Genomic DNA, 25,665 nt, shown 5'->3' with positions numbered 1-25,665 from the left:
TATTAGTAAACAATTAAAAATAGAACAATTGATCAATCCAAAGTAACATCAGATACCATACCAAGGGACGCCACAAAACAGAATAAGTATAGGTATAAATGTGTGTACAGCAACCTACTGCATAAAGCACATGCTAGAGGATGACAGAACGTACCTAAGACAACAACATGCTGACACTATACCAACTTCCAGTTTACTGAGAAGCTAGGCGGCATTTATATCCATATCCAAGATCCTAAAATAGGGTCTCTAAAATCAATACTTAACCTCCCCAACTCATCTGTACATACCATAATAGGCCAATATAAAGGGCATAACAGCCTCAATGGATATGGGGGGATAAGAGAGATAACAACTGGATATATATTACATATTACCTGCAGCACAGCTTCTCACCGGGCGTCCCTTCACCCCGACGCACGTTTCGCCGCCAGCTTCTTCCGGGGGCGTGTCGGGGTGAAGGAGAGCCGAGCTTTTGAACCGGAGGTGTCCAATGACCGGCCCGCAGTGTGAGTCACGCCGTCGATGACGTCGGCGCATCGCGCGTCTGCCCTCCTCCAACAACCTCACTTCCTGCCGCCGCTCAATGACACGCAAGCCCAAAGGCTGCGTGTCAGTGTATGAGCGTCATAGGAAGCGACGGAGGACCGGGACGGCGCGCATGCCCACTATCAGCTGTGACTCCACTGCAAATTACAGCCGGAAAGACATATGTGGAACGCATAAACCATATGACCCATAGTGTAATAAACACCAAGGGGGGACATACAAAATACAACAAGTGGATAGGGGAAGTAAACAAGCAGCATATACATGTGGAGACAAAATACTAATGCACATATGCATATAAATAAATAAATAAGCCCAAATACAGTGCATAACCATTGAATAAATCTAATTGACAATTCCATAATAAATACGATTATTAAAGTGCATAGTGATAATTGCACTGGAGTACAAGTGATAAAATATATATATATATATATATATATATATATATATATATATATATATATATATATATATATACATATATATATATATATATATATATATATATATATATATATATAAAAATATAAAATACTAATGCACATGTGCGTATAAACTAAATAAGCCAGAATAAATATTAAATACATCCAATTGACAAGTGATAATTGCACTGTGATGCAAGTGATAATAAATAATAAATATAGATATAAGTATAAATAGTGCCCTTGATAGAATAAATATGATAAATTACATATAAATTTGTGTATAATACTATTTAAAGTGCCCAATAGAATAATATAAATTCCATACAAAACCCACTACCAAACCATACAAAACACAATACATAAGCTGCCAATATTCTATAACATACCCCTAACTATAAGTCTAAGGTACAAATAATTATGTACACAATAGAAAAATATAGAGGACGTGGAGAACTTCTTCATAAGATGTTGACATAATCCACCGACATCCATACATATCCACATACGATCATCTTTATTGAAAACTCCCAGAGACTAAACTGAAAGAATAAAAAGAGTTAAAATACAATTACAAAACAATATACACCCAGCAACCCTCACCCCTAAAAAAGAATGCCTCTTATAAAAATGCTGAAAAACCCATATTTTCGTTAAGACCATTGGGACTCAAAGTCCCTAAGCGATGGATCCACCGGCATTCCAGTTGGGCCAAGGCTCTACCCAAATCACCACCTCTGATACCTAGATGTAATTGGTCAATTGCCTTGAACATTAGATGATTGGGGTTACATCCATGGTACCTTCTAAAGTGTCTAGGTAATGTTTTTAAGCCAGATTCATCTTTAACCAGGGCCGCCTTTTCAATATCTAATACGTGTTCCCTAACTCTGATCTTGAATTCCCTGGTAGTAAGGCCCACATAAACTTTCCCACAGGGACATTCAGCGTGATATATCACTCCTTTAGAAGAACACGTAAGATGTTTCCTTATTTGAAAAGTACAGGATCCATCCGCATTTTTAAAATTTTTGGTCTTTATCAGATTCAAGCATGCCTTACACAGGCCGCATGGAAAAAAAACCCATTTCTCAGGGTGATTGGTATTATGCCCCTCAGAGACCTCGTAGTGACTATGCACCAAGAGATCTCTGAGGTTGGCTGACCGACGGGCTACATATTGCGGAGATGAAGGCAAAATCTGTTTCAAAGTGGGATCAGTAAGTTGAACTCCCCAATGTTTTCCAATGATGTCTCTAAGATTATTCCATTCTCCATTATATGAGGAGATGAATCGTACCTGTGACTTATCCTCATTGGTAGCAGTCTTTCCCCCACCATACAACAATTGGTTTCTTGTTGTAGATGTCGCTCTTTTGTATCCTCTTCGAATCATCCTACGGCTATAGCCGCGGTCTTCAAACCTCCTTGATAGGTCTTGGCATTGTCTCTCAAATGCCGTCGAATCCGAGCAGATTCTTCTTGCTCTGAGGAACTGGCCAATAGGGATCCCCCGGATGGTACTAATGGGGTGAGCTGAATCTGCCATAAGGTATGAATTAGTAGCCGTGGGTTTCCTGTAGATGTCAGTATGGATCACTCCTTCTTCTGACGCCTCGATCCAGATATAAAAATTCCAAACATCTGACGATTTTCGACGTCAACTTAATGTTAACATCATTGTTGTTTAATTTCTGCATCAATCTTACAAGCCCAGGTTCGTCCCCTTCCCATACAAACAGTATATCATCAATATACCTTATCCAATTATGTACACGACCTATCTCCTCAATTTCCTCTCCCATAAAAATTAGTCTTTCCCAGGCCCCCAAGAAAAGATTTGCATAAGACGGAGCACATGATGCCCCCATAGCCGTACCTTGTAATTGCTGGTATATTTTTCCATTAAAGGTAAAGACATTGTGGGTTAAGATGAATTCCAGTAACACCAAAATAAGGTCGGCAAGGGGGCCATCAATATTGCTTGATTGTAGAAACCATGATGTAGCCGCCAGACCATCACTGTGCTTGATTGACGTATATAGTGCTTCTACGTCTGCTGTGACTAGTATCATATTATCATCCAGTTGTACTTGATCTAATCGTTGAAGGGCCTGGTTGGTGTCTCTAATGAAAGATGGAAGGGTAGAGACGATGGGTTTGAGGAAATAGTCAACAATATCGGAGATGATCTCACACAGACCCCCATTCCCTGCCACAATCGGGCGTCCTGGGGGATCTGTGGGATTTTTATGTACCTTGGAGATGAGGTAGAATGTAGGGAGTCTGGGTACCAATTTACGAGTCCTGTCCAAAAGTATCTTAGAAATCAGACCATCATCAAATGCCTTTTCCAAAATGGACACCAAAATCTGTTGAAAAGAAGACGTGGGATTATATGCCAGTTTTTTATAGCAATCACTATCATCGAGCAATTTCAGTGCTTGGCGCTCGTACATCACAGATGGCCACACCACCAAATTACCCCCTTTGTCCGCAGGCTTATATACAATATCATCCCATTCCTGTAACTCCCTTAATGCTCTGCGTTCAGCCCCAGACAGGTTATCCCTGTGTTTCTGATTACAGGCTAGGGCTTCTATGTGTTGTGAACTCTGTTTTCATGCTCCCTCTTGTGGTCACTGGTGGTATGGTGTGACTTTTGCTTTGGGCTCCCCCTGGTGGCTTTGTTTGTTATCCTGCTGGTCTCTGGCTATCAGCTGGTTCGTTATCCTCTGGGAGGTTCCTATATAGCTCTGTTTTACTTTCACTTGTTGCCGGCTGTCGATGTAATCAGTGTTACTCAGATTCCTTCTGACTACCTTGCTCCCAGTCCATCCAGGACAAGCTAAGTTTTGTTTGCTCATTTTTTGATCAGCAGTGTTTATCATGTTTTCTTGTCCAGCTTGCTAAAATGTGATTCCCTCGCTTGCTGGATGCTCTAGTGGACTGAGTTTCTCCCCACACACCATTAGTTGGTGCGTGGGTTCTTGAAATCTCAGGATGGATATTTTGTAAGGGTTTTTTATTGATCGCATAGACCCCTGCTCTATTTTCTGCTTTCTTGTACTAGTGGGCCTCTTTTGCTGAATCTGATTTCATCCCTACGTATGTGCCTTCTTCTTACTTCACCGTTAATATTTGTTGGGGGCTTCTAAATCTTTGGGGATTATTTCTCTGGAGGCAAGCGAGGTCTTTCTTTCTCGTTAGGGGTAGCTAGTTCCTCAGGCTGGCTCGAGACGTCTAGGAATTTTTTAGGCACGTTCACCGGCTACCTCTAGTTGAGTTGGATAGGTTCAGATTTGCGATCAGTCCAGTTACCATCTCCCTAGAGCTTGTCCTTAGTTTATTCACTTGCTGGTCTATTCGTGATCCTCAGCCACTAAGGATCATAACAGTACAGCCTGGGCCAGTAAAGTGTTAATTGCATGGCAGAAGCAGGAGAAAAGAAGCCTTGATAATTTTTTTTTTTTTTTGCCGTGTGTCTAGCTGCTGTGGCTGGCTTCTCTCCTCCTCTTAATCTTGGTGTGGCTCTGAGTTCAGCTGCTGACATGGATGTCCAGAGCTTGGCTTCCAGTCTGGATCATCTTGCTGCTAGGGTTCAAAGTATTCAGGATTTTGTTGTTCACAGTCCTATGTCAGAGCCTAGAATACCTATTCCGGAGTTGTTTTCTGGAGATAGATCTAGGTTCCTGAATTTTAGGAACAATTGTAAGTTGTTTCTTTTTTTGAAACCTCGTTCCTCTGGTGATGCCATTCAGCAAGTTAAGATTATCATTTCCTTTTTGCGCGGTGACCCTCAAGATTGGGCCTTCGCATTGGCGCCAGGGGATCCTGCATTGCTTAGTGTAGATGCGTTTTTTCTAGCCCTTGGATTGCTCTATGAGGAACCTAATCTTGAGAACCAGGCTGAAAAAACGTTATTGGCCCTCTCGCAGGGGCAAGATGAAGCAGAGGTGTACTGCCAGAAATTTTGGAAATGGTCGGTGCTTACTCAGTGGAATGAGTGTGCCCTGGCTGCAAATTTCAGGGAAGGTCTTTCTGAAGCCATTAAGAATGTCATGGTGGGGTTCCCTACGCCTGCAGGTCTGAATGAGTCAATGACTCTGGCCATTCAGATTGATCGGCGTTTGCGGGAGCGCAAACCTGTGCACCATTTGGCGGTGTCTTCTGGACAGACACCTGAATCTATGCAATGTGACAAAATTCTGACCAGAAGTGAACGGCAAAATTATAGACGTCCAAATGGGTTGTGCATTTACTGTGGTGACTCAGTTCATGTTATCTCAGCATGCTCTAAGCGCAAAAAAACAGGTTGATAAATCTGTCACCATTGGTACTTTACAGCCTAAGTTCATTTTGTCTGTTACCCTGATTTGTTCCCTGTCATCTTACCCGGTTAATGCTTTTGTAGATTCAGGTGCCGCCCTGAGTCTGATGGATTGGTCATTTGCCAGGCGCTGTGGTTTTGATTTGGAGCCTTTAAAATTCCCTATTCCACTAAGGGGAATTGATTCTACACCATTGGCTACGAATAGACCTCAGTACTGGACACAAGTGACCATGTGCATGACTCCTGTTCATCAGGAGGTGATTCGCTTTCTTGTACTGCATAATTTGCATGATGTCGTCGTGCTGGGTCTACCATGGTTGCAGACTCATAATCCAGTCCTGGGTTGGAAAGCTATGTCGGTGTCAAGTTGGGGTTGTCAGGGAATTCATGGTGACGCTCCTGTGGTGTCAATTGCTTCGTCCACTCCTTCTGAAGTCCCTACGTTTTTGTCAGACTACCAGGATGTATTTGAGGAGCCCAAACTCAATTCTCTACCTCCTCATAGGGAGTGTGATTGTGCTATAAATTTGATTCCTGGTAGTAAGTTTCCTAAGGGACGACTTTTCAATTTATCTGTGCCGGAGCATGCTGCCATGCGGAGTTATATAAAGGAGTCTTTAGAGAAGGGACATATTCGCCCGTCCTCATCCCCTCTTGGTGCAGGATTCTTTTTTGTGGCTAAAAAGGATGGTTCCCTGAGACCCTGTATTGATTATCGCCTTTTGAATAAAATCACGGTCAAATTTCAGTATCCTTTGCCATTGTAAACTGATTTGTTTGCTCGCATTAGGGGGTCTAGTTGGTTCACCAAGATAGATCTTCGTGGTGCGTATAACCTTGTGCGTATAAAACAGGGTGATGAATGGAAAACTGCATTTAATACGCCTGAAGGCCATTTTGAGTACTTGGTGATGCCTTTTGGACTTTCTAATGCTCCTTCAGTCTTTCAGTCCTTTATGCATGACATCTTCCGTGAATATCTGGATAAGTTTATGATTGTGTATCTGGATGATGTTCTGGTTTTTTCGGATGATTGGGAGTCTCATGTTAAGCAGGTCACAATGGTCTTTCAGGTCCTGCGTGACAATGCTTTATTTGTGAAGGGCTCAAAATGTCTTTTTGGAGTCCAGAAGATTTCTTTTTTGGGTTTCATTTTTTCTCCTTCTACTATTGAGATGGACCCAGTCAAGGTTCAGGCTATTCATGACTGGACGCAGCCTACATCTGTTAAGAGTCTTCAGAAGTTCTTGGGTTTTGCTAATTTTTACCGTCGCGTCATAGCTAATTTTTCTGGCGTTGTTAAGCCTTTGACGGATTTGACCAAGAAGGGTTCTGATGTGACTAATTGGTCTTCTGCAGCTGTGGAGGCCTTTCGGGAGCTGAAGCGCCGGTTTTCTTCGGCTCCGGTCTTATGTCAGCCAGATGTCTCACTTCCCTTCCAGGTGGAGGTTGATGCTTCCGAGATTGAAGCGGGGGCTGTTTTGTCGCAGAGAAGCCCCGATGGCTCTGTGATGAAGCCATGTGCTTTCTTTTCAAGAAAGTTTTCGCCTGCCGAGCGGAATTATGATGTCGGTAATCGGGAGCTGTTGGCTATGAAGTGGGCATTTGAGGAGTGGCGACCTTGGCTTGAGGGAGCTAAAATCGTGTGGTGGTCTTGACTGATCACAAGAATTTGATTTATCTCAAGTCGGCCAAGCGGCTGAATCCCAGACAGGCTCGTTGGTCGTTATTTTTCTCTCGTTTTGATTTCATGGTCTCGAACCTGCCGGGTTCGAAGAATGTGAAGGCTGATGCTCTTTCTAGGAGTTTTGTGCCTGACTCTCCTGGAGATTCAGAGCCGGCTGGTATCCTTAGAGAAGGGGTGATTTTGTCTGCCATCTCCCCAGATTTGCGACGTGTGCTGCAAAAGTTTCAGGCGGATAGACCTGACCGCTGTCCACCGGAGAGACTGTTTGTCCCGGATAGATGGACCAACAGAGTCATCTCCGAGGTTCATTCTTCGGTGTTGGTGGGCCATCCTGGAATATTTGGTACCAGAGACTTGGTGGCCAGGTCTTTTTGGTGGCCTTCCTTGTCGCGGGATGTGCGTTCCTTTGTGCAGTCTTGTGGAATTTGTGCTCGGGCGAAGCCTTGCTGTTCTCGTGCCAGTGGTTTGCTGTTACCTTTGCCTGTCCCGAAGAGGCCTTGGACGCACATTTCCATGGATTTTATTTCAGATCTCCCTGTCTCTCAGAGAATGTCTGTCATCTGGGTGGTGTGTGATCGTTTTTCTAAGATGGTCCATTTGGTGCCCTTGCCTAAGTTGCCTTCCTCCTCCGAGTTGGTTCCACTGTTTTTTCAAAATGTGGTTCGTTTGCACGGGATTCCTGAGAACATTGTTTGTCATGGTTCTCAATGGCGAGAGAACATAGCCCAGCATATATGAGAACTAGCTCTTGGAAGATGGAAACTATACTGACCATGAACTAAACCTGCCGCACAACTAGAAGTGGCAGGGTAGCATGCCTACGTTTTTTAACCCTAGATGCCCAGCGCCAGCCGGAGAACTACCTAATCCTAGCAGAGGAAAAGACAGTCCTGGCTCACCTCTAGAGAAATTTTCCCAAAAGGCAGACAGAGGCCCCCACATATATTGGCGGTGATTTTAGATGAAATGACAAACGTAGTATGAAAATAGGTTTAGCAAAATCGAGGTCCGCTTTCTAGATAGCAGGAAGACAGAAAGGACACTTTCATGGTCAGCAGAAAACCCTATCAAAACACCATCCAGAAATTCCTTTAAGACTCTAGCATTAACTCATAACACCAGAGTGGCACTTTCCGATCACAAGAGCTTTCCAGACACAGTAACGAAACAGCAGCTGTGAACAGGAACAAAATGCAAAAACACACAAGGACAAAAGTCCAACTTAGCTGGGAGTTGTCTAGTAGCAGGAACAAGCACAGAAGGCTTCTGATTACATTGTTGACCGTCAAGAAACTGACAGAGGAGCAAGGTTATATAGCGACTCCCACATCCTGATAGGAGCAGGTGAACAGAGGGGATGATGCACACAAGTTCAATTCCACAAGTGGCCACCGGGGGAGCCCAGAATCCAATTTCACAACAGTACCCCCCCCTCAAGGAGGGGGCACCGAACCCTCACCAGAACCACCAGGGCGATCAGGATGAGCCCTATGAAAGGCACGGACAAGATCGGAGGCATGAACATCAGAGGCAGTGACCCAAGAATTATCCTCCTGACCGTATCCCTTCCATTTGACCAGATACTGGAGTCTCCGTCTGGAAACACGAGAGTCTAAGATCTTTTCCACAACGTACTCCAACTCACCCTCAACCAACACCGGAGCAGGAGGCTCAACGGAAGGCACAACCGGTACCTCATACCTGCGCAACAATGACCGATGAAAAACATTATGAATCGAAAAGGATGCAGGGAGGTCCAAACGGAAGGACACAGGGTTAAGAATCTCCAATATCTTGTACGGGCCGATGAACCGAGGCTTAAACTTAGGAGAAGAAACCCTCATAGGGACAAAACGAGAAGACAACCACACCAAGTCCCCAACACAAAGCCGAGGACCAACACGACGACGGCGGTTGGCAAAAAGCTGAGTCTTCTCCTGGGACAACTTCAAATTGTCCACCACCTGCCCCCAAATCTGATGCAACCTCTCCACCACAGCATCCACTCCAGGACAATCCGAAGATTCCACTTGACCGGAGGAAAATCGAGGATGAAACCCCAAATTACAGAAAAACGGGGACACCAAGGTGGCAGAGCTGGCCCGATTATTGAGGGCGAACTCCGCCAAAGGCAAAAAAGCAACCCAATCATCCTGATCCGCAGACACAAAACACCTCAAATATGTCTCCAAGGTCTGATTAGTCCGCTCGGTCTGGCCATTAGTCTGAGGATGGAAAGCAGACGAAAAAGACAAATCTATGCCCATCCTAGCACAGAATGCCCGCCAAAATCTAGACACGAATTGGGTCCCTCTGTCAGAAACGATATTCTCAGGAATACCATGCAAACGAACAACATTTTGAAAAAACAGAGGAACCAACTCGGAAGAAGAAGGCAACTTAGGCAAGGGAACCAGATGGACCATCTTAGAGAAACGGTCACACACCACCCAGATGACAGACATCTTCTGAGAAACAGGCAGATCCGAAATAAAATCCATCGAGATGTGCGTCCAAGGCCTCTTCGGGATAGGCAAGGGCAACAACAATCCACTAGCCCGAGAACAACAAGGCTTGGCCCGAGCACAAACGTCACAAGACTGCACAAAGCCTCGCACATCTCGTGACAGGGAAGGCCACCAGAAGGACCTTGCCACCAAATCCCTGGTACCAAAGATTCCAGGATGACCTGCCAACGCAGAAGAATGAACCTCAGAGATGACTCTACTGGTCCAATCATCAGGAACAAACAGTCTACCAGGTGGGCAACGATCAGGTCTATCCGCCTGAAACTCCTGCAAGGCCCGCCGCAGGTCTGGAGAAACGGCAGACAATATCACTCCATCTTTAAGGATACCTGTGGGCTCAGAATTACCAGGGGAGTCAGGCTCAAAACTCCTAGAAAGGGCATCCGCCTTAACATTCTTAGAACCCGGTAGGTACGACACCACAAAATTAAACCGAGAGAAAAACAACGACCAGTGCGCCTGTCTAGGATTCAGGCGCCTGGCAGACTCAAGGTAAATTAAATTTTTGTGGTCAGTCAATACCACCACCTGATGTCTGGCCCCCTCAAGCCAGTGACGCCACTCCTCAAAAGCCCACTTCATGGCCAAAAGCTCCCGATTCCCAATATCATAATTCCGCTCGGCGGGCGAAAATTTACGGGAAAAAAAAGCACAAGGTCTCATCACGGAGCAGTCGGAACTTCTCTGCGACAACACCGCCCCAGCTCCGATTTCAGAAGCGTCGACCTCAACCTGAAAAGGAAGAGCAACATCAGGCTGACGCAACACTGGGGCGGAAGAAAAGCGGCGCTTGAGCTCCCGAAAGGCCTCCACAGCATCAGGGGACCAATCAGCAACATCAGCACCCTTCTTAGTCAAATCAGTCAATGGTTTTACAACATCAGAAAAACCAGCAATAAATCGACGATAAAAGTTAGCAAAGCCCAAAAATTTCTGAAGACTCTTAAGAGAAGAGGGTTGCGTCCAATCACCAATAGCCTGAACCTTGACAGGATCCATCTCGATGGAAGAGGGGGAAAAAATGTATCCCAAGAAAGAAATCTTTTGAACCCCAAAAACACACTTAGAACCCTTCACACACAAGGAATTAGACCGCAAAACCTGAAAAACCCTCCTGACCTGCTGGACATGAGAGTCCCAGTCATCCGAAAAAATCAGAATATCATCCAGATACACAATCATAAATTTATCCAAATAATCGCGGAAAATGTCATGCATAAAGGACTGGAAGACTGAAGGGGCATTTGAAAGACCAAAAGGCATCACCAAATACTCAAAATGGCCCTCGGGCGTATTAAATGCGGTTTTCCACTCATCCCCCTGCTTGATTCGCACCAAATTATACGCCCCACGGAGATCAATCTTAGAGAACCACTTGGCCCCCTTTATACGAGCAAATAAATCAGTAAGCAGTGGTAACGGATATTGATATTTAACCGTGATTTTATTCAAAAGTCGATAATCAATACACGGCCTCAAAGAGCCGTCTTTCTTAGACACAAAGAAAAAAACGGCTCCTAAGGGAGATGACGAAGGACGAATATGTCCCTTTTCCAAGGACTCCTTTATATATTCTCGCATAGCAGCGTGTTCAGGCACAGACAGATTAAATAAACGACCCTTAGGGTATTTACTACCCGGAATCAAGTCTATGGCACAATCGCACTCCCGGTGCGGAGGTAGTGAACCAACCTTGGGTTCTTCAAAAACGTCACGAAAGTCAGACAAGAATTCAGGAATCTCAGAGGGAATAGATGATGAAATGGAAACCAAAGGTACGTCCCCATGAGTTCCTTTACATCCCCAGCTTAACACAGACATAGCTCTCCAGTCGAGGACTGGGTTATGAGATTGCAGCCATGGCAATCCCAGCACCAAAACATCATGTAGATTATACAGCACCAGAAAGCGAATAACCTCCTGGTGATCCGGATTAGCACGCATAGTCACTTGTGTCCAGTATTGTGGTTTATTACTAGCCAATGGGGTGGAGTCAATTCCTTTCAGAGGTATCGGAGCCTCCAGTGGCTCCAAATCATACCCACAGCGTTTGGCAAAGGACCAATCCATAAGACTCAAAGCAGCGCCAGAGTCGACATAGGCGTCCGCGGTAATAGATGACAAAGAACAAATCAGGGTCACAGATAGAATAAACTTAGACTGTAAAGTGCTAATTGAAAGAGACTTGTCAGGCTTCTTAGTACGCTTAAAGCATGCTGATATAACATGAGTAGAATCACCACAATAGAAGCACAACCCATTTTTTCGTCTAAAATTCTGCCGCTCGCTTCTGGACAGAATTCTATCACATTGCATATTTTCTGGCGTTTTCTCAGTAGACACCGCCAAATGGTGCACAGGTTTGCGCTCCCGCAGACGCCTATCGATCTGAATAGCCATCGTCATGGACTCATTCAGACTCGCAGGCACAGGGAACCCCACCATAACATCCTTAATGGCATCAGAGAGACCTTCTCTGAAAATCGCCGCCAGGGCGCACTCATTCCACTGAGTAAGCACAGACCATTTGCGGAATTTTTGGCAGTATATTTCAGCTTCATCTTGCCCCTGAGACAAGGACATCAAGGCCTTTTCCGCCTGAAGCTCTAAATGAGGTTCCTCATAAAGCAACCCCAAGGCCAGAAAAAACGCATCCACATTGAGCAACGCAGGATCCCCTGGTGCCAATGCAAAAGCCCAGTCTTGAGGGTCGCCCCGGAGCAAGGAAATTACAATCCTGACCTGCTGTGCAGGGTCTCCGGCAGAGCGAGACTTCAGGGACAAAAACAATTTGCAATTATTTTTAAAATTTTGAAAGTGAGATCTATTCCCCGAGAAGAATTCAGGCAAAGGAATTCTAGGCTCAGACATAGGTGCATGAACAACAAAATCTTGCAAATTTTGTACCTTTGTGGCGAGATTATTCAAACCTGTAGCTACACTCTGAAGATCCATTTGAAACAGGTGAACACAGAGCCATTCAAGGATTAGAAGGAGAGAAAGAGAGGAAGGCTGCAGTATTGGCAGACTAGCAAGTGATTCAATTAAGAGCACACTCAGAACTAGAGGAAAAAAAAAAAAAAAAAAAAATTGTAGCAGACTTCTTTTTTCTCTCCTTTCTCAGCCAGTAATTTAACCCTTTTTTGGGCCGGTCAAACTGTCATGGTTCTCAATGGCGAGAGAACATAGCCCAGCATATATGAGAACTAGCTCTTGGAAGATGGAAACTATACTGACCATGAACTAAACCTGCCGCACAACTAGAAGTGGCCGGGTAGCATGCCTACGTTTTTTAACCCTAGATGCCCAGCGCCAGCCGGAGAACTACCTAATCCTAGCAGAGGAAAAGACAGTCCTGGCTCACCTCTAGAGAAATTTTCCCAAAAGGCAGACAGAGGCCCCCACATATATTGGCGGTGATTTTAGATGAAATGACAAACGTAGTATGAAAATAGGTTTAGCAAAATCGAGGTCCGCTTTCTAGATAGCAGGAAGACAGAAAGGACACTTTCATGGTCAGCAGAAAACCCTATCAAAACACCATCCAGAAATTCCTTTAAGACTCTAGCATTAACTCATAACACCAGAGTGGCAATTTCCGATCACAAGAGCTTTCCAGACACAGTAACGAAACAGCAGCTGTGAACAGGAACAAAATGCAAAAACACACAAGGACAAAAGTCCAACTTAGCTGGGAGTTGTCTAGTAGCAGGAACAAGCACAGAAGGCTTCTGATTACATTGTTGACCGGCAAGAAACTGACAGAGGAGCAAGGTTATATAGCGACTCCCACATCCTGATAGGAGCAGGTGAACAGAGGGGATGATGCACACAAGTTCAATTCCACAAGTGGCCACCGGGGGAGCCCAGAATCCAATTTCACAACAATTGTTTCTGACAGAGGATCCCAGTTTGTGTCTAGATTTTGGCGGACCTTTTGTGCTAAGTTGGGCATTGAATTGTCTTTTTCGTCGGCCTTCCATCCTCAGACGAATGTCCAAACCGAGCGAACTAATCAGACCTTGGAGACTTATTTAAGATGTTTTGTTTCTGCTGATCAGGACGACTGGGTTATTTTTTTGCCGTTGGCCGAGTTTGCCCTTAATAATCGGGCTAGTTCTGCTATCTTGGTTTCTCCTTTTTTTTGTAAATCGGGGTTTCATCCTCGTTTTTCCTCGGGTCAGGTGGAGCCTTCTGACTGTCCTGGAGTAGATGTTGTGGTGGATAGGTTGCATCAGATTTGGAATCATGTGGTGGACAATTTGAAGTTGTCACAAGAGAAGGCTCAGCTCTTTGCCAACCGCCGTCGCTGTGTGGGTCCCCGACTTCGCGTTGGGGACTTGGTGTGGTTGTCTTCTCGCTTCGTTCCTATGAAGGTCTCCTCTCCTATGTTCAAGCCTCAGTTTATCGGTCCTTATAAGATTCTGGAAGTCCTTGGCCCTGTGTCATTCCGTCTGGACCTCCCGGCATCATTTGCTATTCATAATGTGTTCCATCGCTCGTTGTTGCGGAGGTATGTGGTACCTGTGGTTCCTCCGGTTGAGCCTCCTGCCCCGGTGCTTGTTGAGGGAGAATTGGAATACGTGGTGGAGAAGATCTTGGATTCTCGTGTTTCTAGACGGAGGCTCCAGTATTTGGTCAAGTGGAAGGGCTATGGTCAGGAGGATAATTCTTGGGTTGTCGCCTCTGATGTTCATGCGGCCGATTTGGTTCGTGCCTTCCATGTGGCTCATCCTGATCGCCCTGGGGGTTTTCATGAGGGTTCGGTGACCCCTCCTTAAGGGGGGGGTACTGTTGTGAACTCTGTTTTCAGGCTCCCTCTTGTGGTCACTGGTGGTATGGTGTGACTTTTGCTTTGGGCTCCCCCTGGTGGCTTTGTTTGTTATCCTGCTGGTCTCTGGCTATCAGCTGGTTCGTTATCCTCTGGGAGGTTCCTATATAGCTCTGTTTTACTTTCACTTGTTGCCGGCTGTCGATGTAATCAGTGTTACTCAGATTCCTTCTGACTACCTTGCTCCCAGTCCATCCAGGACAAGCTAAGTTTTGTTTGCTCATTTTTTGATCAGCAGTGTTTATCATGTTTTCTTGTCCAGCTTGCTAAAATGTGATTCCCTCACTTGCTGGATGCTCTAGTGGACTGAGTTTCTCCCCACACACCATTAGTTGGTGCGTGGGTTCTTGAAATCTCAGGATGGATATTTTGTAAGAGTTTTTTATTGATCGCATAGACCCCTGCTCTATTTTCTGCTTTCTAGTACTAGTGGGCCTCTTTTGCTGAATCTGATTTCATCCCTACGTATGTGCCTTCTTCTTACTTCACCGTTAATATTTGTTGGGGGCTTCTAAATCTTTGGGGATTATTTCTCTGGAGGCAAGCGAGGTCTTTCTTTCTCGTTAGGGGTAGCTAGTTCCTCAGGCTGGCTCGAGACATCTAGGAATTTTTTAGGCACGTTCACCGGCTACCTCTAGTTGAGTTGGATAGGTTCAGATTTGCGATCAGTCCAGTTACCATCTCCCTAGAGCTTGTCCTTAGTTTATTCACTTGCTGGTCTATTCGTGATCCTCAGCCACTAAGGATCATAACATCTATGTCCCTGGTCACGAGACGAGTAAAAATTTCTACTGCTGACGACAGTTTCAAAGGGGGAAAGGTTTGTGATTTCACAAATGGCCGAGACGGGATAGTACTTACCCCATGAGGTTTGTTTTCCTCAAGAAGAGTTTCTAAGATGTGTGCCACCTCCTCATCTGAGAGGGTCTGCATTATGCTCTATGAGGAGACTATACAGTAGGTAGAGCTGTGCTGTAACTGATCAGTTCCCGCCGGCACCGAGAACAGCTGATCTGCGGGGGTGCCAGGTGTTGCACCCACACAGATCAGACATTGATGACCTATCCTAAGGATAGGTCATCAGTGTTAAAGTAGTGGACACCTGTTTAAATGTACTAAATTTGTCCCAGGGTTGAGATAGAACCATAACTCACCCATTGACCCAGGTTGCTGCAGATTGGTGCAGAAAAGACAACACAATGTGAACAACTCCTGGTCTGGAGCTGATTTGGCGGTTGCCAGGGGTGTATATGGATATTATGGGGCCCCATAGCAAAAGTTCTAATATTCCTGCACATAATATGATCGCCCACATATAGTCCTCCACATAGTATAATGGTCCTACATACACTACTGCACATAATATAATGGCCCCACATACAGTCCAACACAAAATATTATCGCTTTACATACAGTCCTGCACAAAATACAATGGCTCCACATACAGTCCTGCACATAATATGATTGCCCCACATATAGTCCTGCACATAATATAATGGCTCCACATATAGTCCTGCACAAAATATAATGGCCGCACATATAATCCTACACATAATATATTGGCCCCACATATAGTCCTGCACATAATATAATGGCCCCACATATAATCCTACACATAATATAATGGCCCCACATATAGTCCTACACATAATATAATGGCTCCACATATAGTATGATGATGACCCCACACATATACCCCATAGAGTATGATGGTCCCACATCTATACCCTATATTGTATGATGGCCCCGCATATACAGTATACCTCCATATACTATGATGACCCCATATAAATACCTTCATATAGTATGATGGCCCCACTTATATACCCCCAAATAGTATGATGGCCCCACATATATATCTCATATTGTATGATGGCACCACATATATACCCCCATATAGTATGATGGCCTGACATATATACCCCCAAATAGTATGATGGCCTCACATATATACCCCCATATAGTATGATGGCCCCACATATATACCCCCATATAGTATGATGGCCCCACATGTATACCCCATATAGTATGATGGCGCCACATATATACCACCATATAATATGATGGCCCCACACTTATACCCCCACATAGTATGATGGCCTGGCATATATACCCCCATATAGTATGATGACTCCCACTTATATACCCCTGTATAGTATGATGGCTCTAATTATATACCACCATATAGTATAATAGCCCCACATATAATCCCCCATATTGTATGATGGGCCTTACATATATACCACAGTATAGTATGATGGTCTCATATATATACCTCCATATAGTATGATGACCCCACTTATATACCCCTGTATTGTATGATGGCTCTAATTATATACCACCATATAGTATAATGGCCCCATATATAATCCCCCATTTTGTATGATGGCGGGACTTACATATATACCACAGTATAGTATGATGGTCTCATATATATACCCCATATATAGTATGATGACCCCACATATATACCCCCAAAGTACTGATTGATTAAAAGGAAAAAAAATAAAATACTCACTTCTTTTCATTTCACACTACTCCAGCCACGTCATGGCTGCAGCATTACTAGGGCAAGAGCACAGTGCCCTAGCCACAGAACGCGCTGACGTCCTGGCTCCAGCCACATCTGTGTAGCAGTGTTCAGTTGATGAACGCTGAGTATGCGCGTGTTCAGCCAGCGGTGATACAGGCACTCAGAAAATTAAAGGGGCTGGCAGCTGTAAAAACAGGCTGGTGGCCCCCAAACAGTGCCACACCGCGGCCCACCACGCAAGTGCCCGGAAGGGCAGATTAGCAGTGCGGGCCTACTATCTACTGAACGATGACTGAAGCCGCGCCGGCCATGACCTCTGTGACTGAGGGCCAGATGCTTCTGAGAAGAATAAAGTTAATTTCCACCCATTAGCAGGGATTTCAGTGTGGCAATCAGATGACTTTAGAATGCTATTAACCTGCAGATCAACCCCATGTCTGCAGATTAGAAAGGTTTTTTTTTCATGACCGGTTTCCCTTAACATATTCTGAGATGTTAGTTTGGAAAAAACATGTTTTCTCAACACAAGATGCTTATGCTCTATGTTCCTGTGTGGCCAACTAATGGTTGTGATATGCATAGAAGTGTCCCAAGTATATCGCAAAATTTAATTTGTATGGGGAGGAATATATTTAACCAAGTTCAAGGAAGGACCACAGAAAACAACAGGGTTCTTCAAGCATACATGTCTTAGCATTTTTTGCATTAAACAAATGTACAAGGTGTCTCGCACAAACAATACCTTTTCTAGTTCTGTGTCTGCAGATTTATATGTAGCACATTAAGTTCTAAAATCCTATACTGTAAATGATGTAGAGAATGTATAAGCATTAGGGATAAATATAGAAATAACATAATTTTGCAATCACAATATTTGCTGTGTTGCAGTTTGTTCACATTATGGCTGATAACCACAATTCTTGTAAATATCTTTTTTAGATTTACACCTGGATGACACTGATTAAAGATAAATATAAGGATGTAGTATCACAACACACTCTGGAAAACACATATGAAAACAAGACAATCTACTACTTCAAAGTAAGTGCAAGATTTTCAGATGAAACACATGGTTAAATGTTTGTACTGTGTATTATGTTTATTGGAGCACAATAATGGGGCTGTTGTTACATGAGTGAATCAATTCTAATTTAATTAAACTTGTGTCTAATCATTAAGAATTCCATGAAGCTGGCAAAATTCAATAAGCTACGATTTGCTTTACATTATTGACTAAATCATTGTAGTTCTGGTAGAGCATTTCATTAGCCAGGATCAAATGATCGGGTGCAACCAGGCATTCCCATACTGCTTTACAGGTATCACATCACACGGTATTGCATCAGGGCCGGACTGGCTATCTGACAATTCCAAAAATTGCCAGATGGACTGGTGCTGGCAGTAGGCTGCTCAATCACTCTGTACATCTGTCAGGTAACATATATAGATATATGTATACTAGAAGGAGGGCGGTAATGTCACGATGGGGGCAGGCTTTGCAGCATTGAAAATCTCTCCCCCCATGTGCTCACCCACCTATCCACTCTCTTTCCCCATGTGCTGACTTCTCCTGTCTGTGCTCTCTTCTTTGACCTGTCTACCCCATGTGCTATCCCCCTTGTCTGCTGTCTTTCTCTTCTTTCTCTTTCCTGTGCTGTGTTCTCCCCTCATGTGCTGTCTTGTTTGAGCTGTCTCCCCTCCCCCACTTATCTATCTAGATGACATTATAGTCTACACTACTTCATTTGATGAACACCTCCGATAACTGGAATAGGTGTTGAGTCGCCTCCAAAAGCACGGATTAAAGGTGAAACCCCAAAAATGTCATTTATTCCGCACCCAGATTGAGTACTTGGGCCATGTTGTTTCTGCTGATGGGGTGAAACCATCCCGAGAAAAGATTGCGTTGATACAGGATTGGCCCACTCCAGAGTCAGTGAAAGATGTCCGAGCGTTCCTGGGATTAACCGGGTATTTGTGAAGAATTTTGCCCGCCGAGCAAGACCGCTGCTGGAGCTGCTTAAAGGGGCACCCTCAGGTGCAAAGAACTGGAGCATTCATTGGAAGGAACATCAAGAGGAAGCTTTTCAAGGTTTGAAGAAAGCATTGATTGAAGCTCCTGTGTTGGCCTATGCAGACTTTTCTCAACCGTTTATTCTCCACACCGACGAAAGTTTGCTGCGACTTGGGGCTGTGCTGTCACAGATACAGGACGGAAGAGAGGGTGATCACTTACACAAGTCGGTCCCTTCATGATTCCAAATGTAATCCGGACAATTGCAGCTCCTTTAAGTCAGAACTGCTGGCATTGGTGTGGGCTATGACAGATAGGTTCGTGGAATATTTGTTCGGTTCTGAAGTGCTGGTGTTCTATCTAGGGCAAAACATGAGCATAATAGAGATGAAAGCTGTCTCCAGATTCCTAGTCCTCGCCAGGACGATGGTGGCATTGCAGGACCAGGTACAGATCCCTACTGAGGGGGGCATCTTGGGCCAATCTCAGGATGAGTGGGTCCGATTACAACTAGAAGATAGTGTGCTTGATCTGCTTAGACAGTGTGTGACCTAAAAGAAACTACCCAGTTTATCGGAGAGAACTACCCTGTCCCAGGAAACTCTGCGGATTTTTCGAAAGTAGGAACGCCTACAGATGAAGAATGGTTTGCTATATCAGAAAGTGCAGCTACAGGCAAACCTGGGTTCCAGAAGCATTGTTGTCTGAAATATCAACCAAAGCACATGAAAAAGGGGTGCACTTTGGCCAAGAGAAGACCTTTCAGTGGTTGCAATAGTTCATTTTTGATACTCGGTCGTGGAAGAGACCTGTAGAGACATGTGAATTGACTGAACTGCCAGAGCAGAGATCTCTGATACAGTCCATTGTGACATCAGCTCCTCTGGAGCTGTTAATAATAGACTACCTGACAATCAGGCTGGCCCACCAGGGGTATGAACATTGTTTAGTGATGGTGGATCATTTCACAAAATTTGCTGTTGTAACTCCAACCTGGAACCAAACTGCGGAGTCAGCTGCACATTTGATCTGAAAAAATTTCATTCAACTTTATGGATGTCCGTCAAGGATCTATTCTGACCAGGGAACCTGCTTCTTGGGAAAAGTGATAGAAAAGTTACATTGCATGTACTGGATCGACAAATCCCGCACCACACCATATCACCCTCAGGAAAACAGCGCCTGTGAGCGGTTCAAAATAATGGTTATTCAGATGTTGAGAACCCTGGAGGAAGATCGGAAGTCCTGGTGGCCTGAGCATGTATCAGATTAGGTATGGATATACAATAATCGAGTGCACTGAACCACGGGTTATACTCCCTATTCTCTCCTCTTCGGTCGGACTGGAAAGGGAATTACTGAGTTGGAATTGAATCCAGAAGAGGACTACCCATGGACGGGGGTGTCCTCTTGGGTTCGAGAACATCGTCATCGCCTGCAGACTTTGCATCAGCTGGTACAGATCAAGCTTCGGGAGTCAGAGCATGCTGAAAGGACTCCATAGCGGGCAATGGATCTTCAGGTTGGAAACCGTGTCTTAGTATGGGAAAGACATCCTCGAGACAAGCTGGAAAATGGGTGGGAAAAAGACCCATACCGGGTAAAGTGACGAGTCAGCCCCGAGGGGACTGTGTATGAGATTCAGCCTAAAAGAGAGCAGAGCTCTCCCACTCGGATAGTTCTTCGGAACATGCTCCGGCCTTGTCTATCAAAAGAAACAGTACGAGCAGAAGAGATCCCAGAGACTCCTGAGCCAGATCCCCCAATAGAAGAAGAGGATGATGAGAGATGTACTAAAGAAAAGAAGACGTCAAAGTGTTTTGCAAGAATTCTCGCCCGTGGAATGGCAAGCTAATGGAGTGGGGGAATGTAGGAAGATGGACCAGAATAGTGGTCTCTCTTGCGTGTCTAGGCCGGAACTGTCGGGACTGTCACCATTGTTGCTGGGCAAAAGTATTATTACTTTGGGTAGGATAGTGGTGCTGTATGATAAGTGGGATGGGTGTGGGGATGTGTTTTATGAGGAGAGGGGGTGTGGAGAGGTTAGAGGAGCGGCGCGCTCTTTTTTTCCCCTTAACTTTGTTTGTTGATTCCCCAATCAGGGCGCAGAAATCATCCACAATGTCATGACGCAAGGTCTTCTGTCATTGGCTGCGGAAGTCACATGTCCCTGGCCATATCATAAGCGGACATTTTGTTTTGCTGGTGCATTTCTCAGTGTCAATGAAGAGAAGCCGCTCCTGATAGTGCTGCAAGTGAACTTGTAAGTTAGCTAGATAGGATCCTGTCCTGTGTGAAATCGATCTACCAGCATCTATCTAGATTGTGCAAAAACTGTGTGGCAGTCTCAGGGGGCCCCATTTGCTAAACCAAATCGTTTGTGATGTTTCAGTGTGAAATCAGAAGGCCAGATTTCCACTTAAAAATCGTTAGGTATAACTGTTGTTCAGGCACACTATCTAAGAAAATAAATAGTGATTGTTCATTTAGTGACAGGTGACTGACAACTTTGGGCCAAAGGTTGTGAAACAACAGGTTAAAAGAGGGGAAGGCTACATAGAACATGAGTGAAAAAAAGTGAGGTCATGGTGGAAGAGGGAACAGGCTTGGTGTTTGACATGTATGTGGGTTAGGTGCTAAAGTTAATGACAGCTCAACTGAACAAACACTGACTTGTCCTATCCAAAGACCACTGACAACATTTGTAACTGGATGGCTACTCGACTCCCTTTCTTTGGCAGCCACACAGAGGTACACCGTGTAGATGAGCACCCGAAAGAGCATGCGCTCCAGTGGATGGCAAGCACTGCATCAAGTGGCGTTTTCTTCTCTTCCTGCACCTTAGAATCACACACAGTACAACACTCAGAGGTGGCACCCCAATCACTCTTATTTACCCTCGCGTCACAAATTTCCAGACACCCAACTGACTGTGGGGAACCACAGATGGGCCATTCTGAAGAGTTGTTCATACATTTTATTACATGGGCATCAGAGGTCTGATCACAGAATCAAGAGGAGGAAAGCATCTGCACCGATGACCAAAATTTTTTCATGTTGGATCCAGAGCCAGGCAAAGTGGGGTCTGAGCAGAATCCAGACCCTCATCACCAGATATTAACCACTGGAGGGTGGAGGTGATCCTGATGTGGCTCAAATACCAGAGACATATGCGGACTGTACTGTGGTGTTAGGGCAGGAAGATGAGAAGGGTGAATCTCAGGGTGAGGAGTGTGAAAAGAGAGAGGATGACAATGAGGTTGTAGATGCGACTTGTTGTGAACCCAGAAGTACGCAGCCGAGTAGCTCAGCTGAGGAGGCGGAGGAGGAGGAAGATGAGGAGGTTATGTTTTGGCTTCCCTCACACACACAGAGTGATGTAACCACAACAAACACTGCATCCTCAGCCCCAATTGTGGCTGTGACCAGCACCAGCCGCGAGTGTTCAATTCGCAGCGGCGGCAAGGGTTGCCTAGCCTGAGTCTTTATTAAGACTGCAAAAAATGACCCAACTTACGTTATCTGCCAAATTTGCAAAAAATAGAACTTAGCAGGGGCAAAAGTTGCCATAATTTGATAACTCAAGCATGCACCAGCACATGCGCTATCAACATGCCTTAGTGTGAGAATCTCACTGAGCTTAAATGTCGACTAGCGGGCATCCCCAACCACCAACCATCCCAGCAACCACATCTGCTGATTCTTCCTCTTCTGTCACCATGTAAAGTCTTCTCACACTGGTCTCTGGCAGCAGAAACTCCACTTGTTTACCCCTACAGTCATGGTAAGTGAGAGCCCGTCAGCTGTTATGGAAGTGGACATGCCTGCAGTTTTTGTGTCACCTAGCACAACACATCTTTCTCAATCCACCATAACATCTCCGCCTGCACCTCACGCACAGTCCAGTAGTTTGTCCTGTTCTCCGTACTCCACCCCAGGGCCGGACTGGGACTAAAATTCAGCCCTGGCATTTGAAGTCACACAGGCCCACTTGTGACATGGTGACTGTATAATATCTTTGTACACTTGTAGGCTACAAGAAGTGAGGGGAGTGTAACACGACTATATAACATATAATTACAGCTGTATCCAGCATTACAGCTCAGCCCCCATAGACTATAATACAGCACAGCCCCCATAGACTTCAATACAGCACAGCCCCATAGAATGTAATGCAGCACAGCCCCCATAGAATGTAATGCAGCACAGCCCCCATAGAATGTAATGCAGCACAGCCCCATAGAATGTAATACAGCCAGCCCCCATAGAATGTAATACAGCCAGCCTCCATAGAATGTAATGCAGCACAGCCCCCATAGAATGTAATGCAGCACAGCCCCCATAGAATGTAATGCAGCCAACCCCATAGAATGTAATGCAGCCAGCCCCATAGAATGTAATGCAGCCAGCCCCCATAGAATGTAATACAGCCAGCCCCCATAGACTATAATACAGCACAGCCCCATAGAATGTAATGCTGCACAGCCCCCATAGAATGTAATGCAGCACAGCCCCCATAGAATGTAATGCAGCACAGCCCCATAGAATGTAATACGGCCAGCCCCCATAGAATGTAATACAGCCAGCCCCCATAGAATGTAATGCAGCACAGCCCCCATAGAATGTAATGCAGCACAGCCCCCATAGAATGTAATGCAGCACAGCCCGCATAGAATGTAATGCAGCCAGCCACCATAGAATGTAATGCAGCCAGCCACCATACAATATAATGCAGCACAGCCCCATAGAATGTAATGCAGCACAGCCCCATACAATATAATGCAGCACAGTCCCATAGAATGCAGCACAGGCCCATAGAATGGAATGCAGCACAGCCCCATAGAATATAACGCAGCACAGGCCCATAGAATATAATGCAGCACAGGCCCATAGAATGGAATGCAGCACAGCCCCATAGAATATAATGCAGCACAGCCCCATAGAATATAATGCAGCAGAGGCCCATAGAATGGAATGCAGCCAGCCCCATAGAATCATAGAATATAATGCAGCAGAGGCCCATAGAATGGAATGCAGCCAGCCCCATAGAATATAATGCAGCAGAGGCCCATAGAATGGAATGCAGCCAGCTCCATAGTATGGAATGCAGCAGAGGCCCATAGAATGGAATGCAGCCAGCCCCATAGTATGGAATGCAGCAGAGGCCCATAGAATGGAATGCAGCCAGCCCCATAGTATGGAATGCAGCAGAGGCCCATAGAATGGAATGCAGCCAGCCCCATAGTATGGAATGCAGCAGGGGCCCATAGAATGGAATGCAGCCAGCCCCATAGTATGGAATGCAGCAGAGGCCCATAGAATGGAATGCATCCAGCCCCATAGTATGGAATGCAGCAGAGGCCCATAGAATGGAATGCAGCCAGCCCCATAGAATATAATGCAGCAGAGGCCCATAGAATGGAATGCAGCCAGCCCCATAGTATGGAATTCAGCAGAGGCCCATAGAATGGAATGCAGCCAGCCCCATAGAATATAATGCAGCAGAGGCCCATAGAATGGAATGCAGCCAGCCCCATAGTATGGAATGCAGCAGAGGCCCATAGAATGGAATGCAGCCAGCCCCATAGTATGGAATGCAGCAGAGGCCCATAGAATGGAATGCAGCCAGCCCCATAGTATGGAATGCAGCAGAGGCCCATAGAATGGAATGCAGCCAGCCCCATAGAATATAATGCAGCAGAGGCCCATAGAATGGAATGCAGCCAGCCCCATAGTATGGAATGCAGCAGAGGCCCATAGAATGGAATGCAGCCAGCCCCATAGTATGGAATGCAGCAGAGGCCCATAGAATGGAATGCAGCCAGCCCCATAGTATGGAATGCAGCAGAGGCCCATAGAATGGATTGCAGCCAGCCCCATAGTATGGAATGCAGCAGGGGCCCATAGAATGGAATGCAGCCAGCCCCATAGTATGGAATGCAGCAGAGGCCCATAGAATGGAATGCATCCAGCCCCATAGTATGGAATGCAGCAGAGGCCCATAGAATGGAATGCAGCCAGCCCCATAGAATATAATGCAGCAGAGGCCCATAGAATGGAATGCAGCCAGCCCCATAGTATGGAATTCAGCAGAGGCCCATAGAATGGAATGCAGCCAGCCTCATAGAATATAATGCAGCAGAGGCCCATAGAATGGAATGCAGCCAGCCCCATAGTATGGAATGCAGCAGAGGCCCATAGAATGGAATGCAGCCAGCCCCATAGTATGGAATGCAGCAGAGGCCCATAGAATGGAATGCAGCCAGCCCCATAGTATGGAATGCAGCAGAGGCCCATAGAATGGAATGCAGCCAGCCCCATAGTATGGAATGCAGCAGAGGCCCATAGAATGGAATGCAGCCAGCCCCATAGTATGGAATGCAGCAGAGGCCCATAGAATGGAATGCAGCCAGCCCCATAGTATGGAATGCAGCAGAGGCCCATAGAATGGAATGCAGCCAGCCCCATAGAATATAAGGCAGCAGAGGCCCATAGAATGGAATGCAGCCAGCCCCATAGTATGGAATGCAGCAGAGCCCCCCCCCCATAGCTCCACAATCCAGTCAGACTCATCACTCATTGATAAAAAAAAACAAAAAAAAACACTCTACTCGCCTTTCCTCTTGCCCCGCGCTGCTCTGGCTCTGGTCTCAGCAGTCGCAGTCTGCCCGCCCGGTCACACAGCAGGTGCGCGATGATATGACGTCATCGCGCACCCGCAGTGTCAGCGGCAGGCAGAGCAGGGAATGATGGGAGAGGGGGCGT

The 25,665-nt window shown here is 45.5% G+C and overlaps 1 protein-coding gene across 1 annotated transcript in view; it reads left to right on the top strand.

Annotated features, from left to right (window-relative positions):
* LOC143786364 (carboxypeptidase O-like) overlaps positions 1–25,665 on the top strand; it is a 220,049-nt gene that overhangs the window by 136,842 nt on the left and 57,542 nt on the right. Inside the window, exon 5 of the mRNA XM_077275700.1 lies at positions 17,826–17,927. Within this exon, the coding sequence (XP_077131815.1) occupies positions 17,826–17,927 (102 nt within the window). The remainder of the gene's footprint in view (positions 1–17,825; positions 17,928–25,665) is intronic.

Source organism: Ranitomeya variabilis, chromosome 7, assembly GCF_051348905.1.
Source record: "Ranitomeya variabilis isolate aRanVar5 chromosome 7, aRanVar5.hap1, whole genome shotgun sequence".
NCBI lineage: Eukaryota > Metazoa > Chordata > Amphibia > Anura > Dendrobatidae > Ranitomeya > Ranitomeya variabilis.
Note: the sequence above shows the minus strand (reverse complement) of the source record. Positions and strands in the feature narration are given on the sequence as shown.